Source organism: Vitis vinifera, chromosome 6, assembly GCF_030704535.1.
Source record: "Vitis vinifera cultivar Pinot Noir 40024 chromosome 6, ASM3070453v1".
NCBI classification, from domain to species: domain Eukaryota; kingdom Viridiplantae; phylum Streptophyta; class Magnoliopsida; order Vitales; family Vitaceae; genus Vitis; species Vitis vinifera.
This window is the reverse complement of record NC_081810.1, coordinates 14124527-14132309: the sequence shown is the minus strand read 5'-3', so window position 1 is coordinate 14132309 and position 7783 is coordinate 14124527. Positions and strand designations below refer to the sequence as shown.

Below are 7783 nucleotides of genomic sequence, written 5' to 3'. Positions count from 1 at the left end.
AGCCATAGATATACCAAAAAAATTCTAAGATCTAAAGTTCAATGTCTTACCTCAAATCTAGATGTTCCCAGATCAATTCCCATCAATGCATAATGTGCTAAATACATAAAAGATCTTGTAAACACAATAGTTTTCTTCTCGATGGCTTTTTTCAGGTCTTGGCATAAAGAGTTGGAAATCTCTAGGAAGGTTGGTTGTTAACTCTCCCTCTTTCTCTAAGGGAATGGAATGCAAGACTAAAGCCCTAACCCGTAAAGGGGGTATTTATAAGTTTCTAGTGAACTTAAGTGACTTGAACGTATCTTGGGCTTAGGTCATTTAAACTGCTAGCCCACATGGATCCTAATTGATTAATTAACCTAAGTGGTTTCAATTAATCAATTAGCCTAGCTAGTTTGGAGAGACTGTTCACAAGTTCTTATGCAATCTTGTGTTTTACCCAAATACCATTATACACATAAGTGAACTAAGAACACAACTAACCCTCATGAACTCTGTTAGATATAGGGAATTTTAGATCTCATTAAGTGCATGCAATCTTCCTAAGGTTTCTAGATCCTAGCAACAAAAGAAAGTATAATATTAAAACTTTATAGAATCTAGATCTAAGGGTTTATACGTGCTTCCCAAGATCTAAATGTTTCCAATTCATTTCCTATTATAGAAAACTCTAAAGTCATAGAAGATCTCGAAAACACAATAATCTTCACTCGATATCTCCCCCTTAAAGCTTGGCATTGAGATAGTGGAGATCTCAAGAGGATGGAGGCTAGGGTTTAAATCCTAACCCTTAAGAGGGGTATTAATAGGCTTAAATGACTTAAACCTTCCATGAGCTTGTGTCACTTAATCTTACCCAAAAAGGGTCCTAATTGATTAATTAGCCTAATTGAGCTCTAATTAATTAATTAGTCTACTCCAGAGAAACCATTCATTAACCTTTATGCAACCTTGTATAATTACCAAAACACTTTTATGCACATAGGTAAATAAAAACAAATTCAACACTCATAAACCATGTCATCAATGAATATGAGCTTGAGTAGGGATCATTAGAACTCATAGGACAATACCGACTCCCCCAAAATTCAATTATGAAGTTGACTCAATACCTCATTATAGAGCGTCAACTACATTCCAATACTCTATGTGTAATATTACAATGAAATACAAGTGCTTAGGTATATAACCTATTATCTATTGTATACAATTTTTACATAAGTTGGTGTTCATAATCTAATGAAGTGAATGCTATCAATCTTTCAAGATTACCTCTTTCATCCTTGAGTCTCAAATCCTCCTATTGTGTGATCAATTGACATGCTCTAAGTCACAAAGAGCATATATCAAGTTTCTATTAAGGAATTACTACAACTATAGATTTTTTGAACGCGTTTCCTTAGGATCACCTAAGGGGATATTCTACCCCAAAACTCTATAAGATATCCTAATGCTTCTATTAAGAATGCGTGTGATTATCAACTTCTATCAACATTGACTCAATCCATAAGGAATATATGACCACCTTAACATCTCACTTGTAAGTCAAAGTCACTACAAACTTTAGTATAAACTTAGTATTCTCTCAAGATTGACACACCATAAAGTATAGCAGCTCAGTTAAATCATAACTACCTAATAATCTAACATCATGACTCGCCATAGGTCCTATCCAATGTGTAATCATATGTACTAGTACACCTATTATGAAATACTCAACTCGATGATCAATACCAATCATCCCTCTAATTAGAATGTAGTGTTATACCCACAATTGATATTTCCTTAGAATAAATATTAAATTTTTATTTAACAAAATTACCATAATCATAAGTTAAAATTGATCACTAACCTCATAATTACTCATGGGGATGTCATCCCTGGGATATCTTGTGTCTCTTCAAATTGTATGTATTTCTTTTCAGTTTTGCTTTCCTTGTGAATTCTGATGTAAAGACAGAATTATTATTTCCCTTTTCCTGGTTTAGCTAAAAATAATTCAAATACAAAGAAATATTTCGAAGGGATTTCATGTGTTTGAGGAGTTGGAAAAAGGGTAAGCGAAGTTGCAAGTATTAAAGCAGAACATTTATTTGATCACACAGCTGAAATATAAGTGCACCATAAAAGCAACAGGAGGGAAAGGAAATTTGAACAGACTCTTCCGCTAATGTCTCATCATCATGTGGGTCATAATTCAATTTACTTGAGACCAATTAATACTATTTCCTTATTGCATCCAGGTTAGAAAATGGCATTCTCTCTCTGCAAGTGTAGAATCAAATCTACAATGCAGCAGCTGTTTACCTTTGAAACAGATATCAAAAGTCAAGATCATGATGAACATTTTGCCTTAAAATGAAAGATATTGCCTCATCTCCCGCACGTTTGTTTTAGCTTTGGAGCCTTTTATAATGTCTGTGTTTGTAACATGTACCACAGTTCCACATTCCTGAATGGACACCTCTGGTAAAACTGCAGATGACCCATTAATTGTAATGATATGATGAGGTCCCTCTATGCCAGAGAATTGTTGCATTGTTTGCTGAAGTTGTTGTGGTTGCCCAAGTGCTGGTTTCTGTTCGGGCTTGGCATCTTTGAAATGGGCAAGCGAGGCTAGTTCATGAACAGACTCAGCAATTTTCTCCACACAAGTGACGACTTCTACTAGTTGTGCAGCTACCATAGCGGTTGGCATTACCTCCAAGAGGACAAAGTCTTCACAAGAACTAGTTTTAAGCAAAAATTTGAGGACTTTGGCAGCAGTTTTTGAGTTTACAATATGGGTATTAACAGAGGATGGTTTAGTCATGCTTTTGATTGCAGATGCTAGTTCTTTCAAAGCTTTTCCTGATTCCGTACTCATCTCTGTGCAAGCATCCTGAATTTGTCTTTGGATTTCTGCCGGGGCCTGTAAGGATGTCACAACATGGTAAGTAAGCAGTTTATGCTATGGCTTTTTGTTAGCCAAGTTAAATCAAGTAATCCGAGGGCAATGAATTTTAGCTAGTGAGTTTAGTTCATTACTTGGATATCAGGGTAGGGGTAGATTCTAAGAGCTTCAATGTGATAGGCGCATTGCCGGGTTAGGGATCCAATCTTCTGATATTGTTTCCAGGGATGACGAAACCTGAAACGACCGTGACGAGGCTCCCATCTTGCAAAATTAGTCTGCGAATTGAGAAATTTTAAACAAGTTGTAACTTGATCAAGTCCATGAACTTTGATGACTTAGAGAATGAAACAGAGAAAAATAGCTTTTATTCAACTCACCAAGGAATCCTCACTGTTTTTTGAAGTGAGAATACTTCTGTACCCTTGAAGAAATGTTTTGTTATCCCTCGATTCTCCATCCCCTGGGACCTTAAAATATTCCCCTGCAAATCCTGCAAGTTCACATACTTGTTAGTCGTCAAAATTGCTTTATAAAAATGTTTAAAAAAAAAAAAATGTTTGTCTTTGGGCTTATTTTAAGTAATCTACACATTCATTTGGGGCACCAGCTTGTGAAGCTCACATACTTCTGTACCACCAATTTATTATAGATGTACCTTCTAAGAAGTTCCCAAGCTTTTCTACGTTGCCAGAAACCAGCTTGTGAAGATCATCACCAGCCCACACTGGGCAGATGCATATGGATACAAACACAGCCGTGAAGCTACCAATGAGGATGGTTGATAGCCTTTTATGGGCCAAATCTAACACCTCTTTATCCTGATAGCCCGTTATAGATACCAAACAGAACGTCAACATAAATATCAGCAACCCATAATCGTATCGCGCCTTCATTTTAGGAAAAAATCTTACGAATGACACCGCTGCAGCTGCATCACAAGGTCCTTCCATTAGTCAATTAATCCGCAAGCTATTTCAAGAAACATTTGAGTGGAGCAGGTTGAAGTTAAGTAGCGGGCCACATAGTATTTGTATTTATACTTACCCAGAAGGAAAACAAACAGCACCAAGAGTATGGGCTGGGCTGTCCTGCCAGGTAAATTTGCCAAATAATGAGCACCAACACCTAGAGCACCAGCCAACATTGTGGCCAACCCCCTGTTCAAACCTCTTCCAAGCGTTGCTCCTGACAAATAAATCAAAAAGTATGGAAACCATTAGTCTCATAGCTTTTTTATTTATTCTCTTTGTTAAATGATCTATAAATGAAGCAAGACGCCCCTGAAGTAGTAAACTTACCCACAGAGAATTCGAATACTACCACCACAGTTAAAACAGCCCACATTGTCGACACCCCAAAACCGCCATAAAGAGGTTTGAAGTAGTAGAGCAACGATACCAAGCTGACAGCAAGACCCGCTTTTAGAGAATGGATAATCCTCCTGGGATCGTCCTGCCCAAGTTTCTTCGTCTTCCTGGCAACCTCTACCACCTTGTCCCTACACTTCACAATCGAGCCCTTTAGCCACTTCCACCCACGACCAATGAACCCTGCTCTTTCATGATCCACAGAGCTCATTTCCAGCCCAGATCTATGTCTCTGCAAGTGAGTGATGAAGAAAGTCTTTTTGTCCTTGAAAATACTATTGCGTGGGAGACATATATTGAGAGGAGTGGGGGGAAACAACGTGGTCTGGGTCCCTTGGAATAGGTGAATCTCGATGTTCGAGTAAGGATATATAAGGGCCCGAGGGTTCAAAAAATAACGGAGGGGGAACACGTTTTGCCTTCTTTTACCGCATATGTGTAAGGGTGTCGCTTTCACCAACTCGCCGCTACCGTAATACAGCAAAGATTCGAGTTGGTATTCAATTTAAATTCACAGATGAGTCTAAGGACCTAAAAGCCTTGGATCCCTTTTTGGGTGCCGTAATATTTTATCGTATATTAAATTGTAGGCTTGTAGCAATATTAGCTGTACACCGCTACCTCTGGAGCTTCAGAAATAGCGCGTACAGTGTCTGTAAAATCAACCTGGTAAAAACGCGGTTTGTAAAGGAAGGTTCCAGGCTTGTAGGAGGGGTGAAATAAAGGTTATTGGGTTTTTGGAGCCACGTGTTAGTTGATATGAGCTTTGATGCAGATCTGTCGGTTAAGACTTTGTGTACGTTTTCTATTTTCCAAATGTTTATTTGCATTTTTTTTCTCTCCCAATATATATTTTTCTTATACACGTTTAACATAATTAGCCAATAGGAAATATATTTGAATATCATCGCTGGTACACATGAGTTTTGACTCATTTTAAGTTTTTCTTTTTTCTAATAAAAAAAATCATGGATGTAGACTTCCCACCAAATTATCATCCACATGGGAACTTTTAAAATGGTCGGATCCAAGGACATTTTTTTCCATACCTATCGAAAAAACACAATGAAGACAATTTTTTTTCCATACCTATCAAATAAAACACCCACCAATTATATATAAATATATATATCCACGTGTGAACTTTTAAAATGGTCGGGTCACAGGTTGGAATGACGTTTTTTTCCATACCTATCGAAAGGACACCATCAATTATATGATATATATATATATATATATAATTTTTTATTTTATTATTTTTGAATTGATGTTATTATTTATATCCATATATCTTGATTTTATTCCTCTATAGCTTATTTAATGGTTTAATTCTCATTATATGCATTTCAATGGTCTAAATAGTTTGTTCAATAAATGCTACTTGGGTATCTTAATATTTTTCTTTTTAAAATATTTTATCAAAAAATTATTTCCAAACCTATAATAATTTATAAGAAATCAAATCCAAAATTATCTTTGGAGAAAACATTTTTCAATTCAAGTATTAAATTTTGAAGTCTTTTAAAAAAAATTAAAAATTTTAAAATTTATATTATAATTGTTTTCATAAATATTTATACTATATAATAAAAGTCAGAATTCACTGTTGTTGTGAGTTTTTCAACCTTAATTTTTTATTTTTTTTAACATATTTACGGAATTCTCATTCACTTTCTCTAAAGGTCTTGTCATACAATGGCAAAATCATAAATAATATAAAATTTAAGGTTAATGCTGGACATGATGCATGCCGACTAGATTCGACACATTGAAATGACATGACTCTAATTCACTCATTTATCATCTTTTATTTTGGTCTTCCCTTTTTTGCTTTTACCATTATATTTTTGGAAATTTTCATAAATAGTAGTTTGGTTCCACATGCAAGATACATGGAATGTTAGTTTATAATGTTAATATTATATTATTTTTTATTTATTTAGTTCATAATTTTAATATTATATAATTTGTTTTATTTATTTAATAAAAAATATGAGAAAATAATTTAGTAGAAGATAAAGCAAAAATTTTAAACTTTTAAGTATTTATATTTAAAAACATATTGTAATATCATGACAATTTTATGCATAGATTTATTATCTAATAAAAAATCTAGATTTCAAATAAAAAATAGTTAATTACTTTTTATTAAATTAATTAAGTATAACTAACATAATTATATCTAATTCATTTTTTTTGTTATTTAATAAATAGTCATCGTTGTTATTTATTGAAGTTTGTACTAGTGAGTATAGCCAAATTAAATAAGATTTCTTAGACATGTTATATATACTACATATAAAAGTACAAAGTATTTTAACACTTTTTTTTTCCAAAAATAGTCATATCATTTCTATTATATGTGTTTATATCTCATTATTATTATATTTAATTGATTAAGATAATTTTTTTTTATTCTTAATTTATTGAATAAAAAATAAATTTAGATACAAATTAGATTAATACAAAAAAAAAAAATCTTTGGAATCCAAATTACATCTTTTTAAAAATCAAATTACATTTTTTTTTTCAGTTATACAAGCTTATATCCTAATATTCTTATATTATTATATGTGATTAGATGATTAATTTTTTAAAAAATTTAAACACATAAAACAAAAAATAATAATAATACTTTTGTGGACCCCATTTCGTTCGATGCATCCCACTCGATGACGTGACTTACTTTTTATTTATTTGATGAAAAATATGATTTTTAGAAAAGACTTGAAGTCGCCACTTATTTTTGTTTTATTTTTAAAGAGAAAACAAAATAAGAAATAAAACTCTAAATGTGACTCTTTATTTGGAAAAGACAGTCTGTAAAAAACCAAACCTAAATTTGGGGGTCAGGTTACTTATTAGGAAGGTACAATAAAGACCGTATCACCCTTCTAAGCCCCTAAAAATGAGTTTCTATTAAATAAGGTAAAACAAGCATGACAATTAATTAGGAGATTAATGGATACTAAAATGATCATAGATCAAAAGTAAGTCATGATAATGAATAAATAAACAAAGTGAGAGTGAGAGCATTCCTTTGCAATAGGTAATAAAGCGCTATCATAAAACAAAATTAGTACACAATGATAAGTGTAAAATATCTCACACAAAACCAATCAAAATCAAACAATATTAATCATGCAATTCACTTGAATTATTTTTGAAAAAAACGTCATGAATGTTGGACCCCCACCAAAGCCCAATTGATTTTACATGAATTAATCCCACAAATTCCATTGTTTTGAAATTATGAAAATCATATTCATACTTATTTAAAATCAAGAGAAACAAAAAATTATTTGAAAATCAAATAAAATTTGTGAAAGTACTTACCTAAAGGGAAAGGTAGCAATTTTATTAAAAACGAGATTTTTTTACCTAAAACCCTAATAAATGATGAAAAGTTGTAGAATTTAAAAAAAAAAACATATATTTGAAAATTGAAGTGGAATTAAAACTATTTGAAAGAAAACTAGAGTTTTGAAATTTATTTGAAAATTGAAGTCTCAAAATTTAA

General features: G+C 32.6%; 1 protein-coding gene across 1 annotated transcript; it reads right to left on the bottom strand.

The window, feature by feature from the left end:
* Positions 1–2073: 2073 nt before the first annotated feature.
* On the bottom strand, positions 2074–4606 carry LOC100246094 (aluminum-activated malate transporter 2). Its single transcript, XM_002274811.5, has 6 exons — positions 4195–4606; positions 3941–4081; positions 3552–3824; positions 3274–3386; positions 3028–3171; positions 2074–2911 (listed from the first exon to the last, which is right to left on the bottom strand). The coding sequence occupies exons 1-6, from the start codon at positions 4472–4474 to the stop codon at positions 2354–2356; spliced, it is 1509 nt and encodes a 502-aa protein (XP_002274847.2). The 5' UTR covers positions 4475–4606; the 3' UTR covers positions 2074–2353.
* Between the last annotated feature and the right edge of the window lie 3177 nt (positions 4607–7783).

Bases quoted from the DNA above. Each gene is read 5' to 3' on its own strand.
- LOC100246094 (XM_002274811.5), bottom strand. From the start codon at position 4,474: ATGAGCTCTGTGGATCATGAAAGAGCAGGGTTCATTGGTCGTGGGTGG. The intron at 3,387-3,551 runs GTACATCTATAA...GTGAACTTGCAG, and splicing joins GCTTGGGAACTTCTTAGAAG to GATTTGCAGGGGAATATTTT. The intron at 2,912-3,027 runs GTAATGAACTAA...ACATCCTTACAG, and splicing joins ACCCCTACCCTGATATCCAA to GCCCCGGCAGAAATCCAAAG.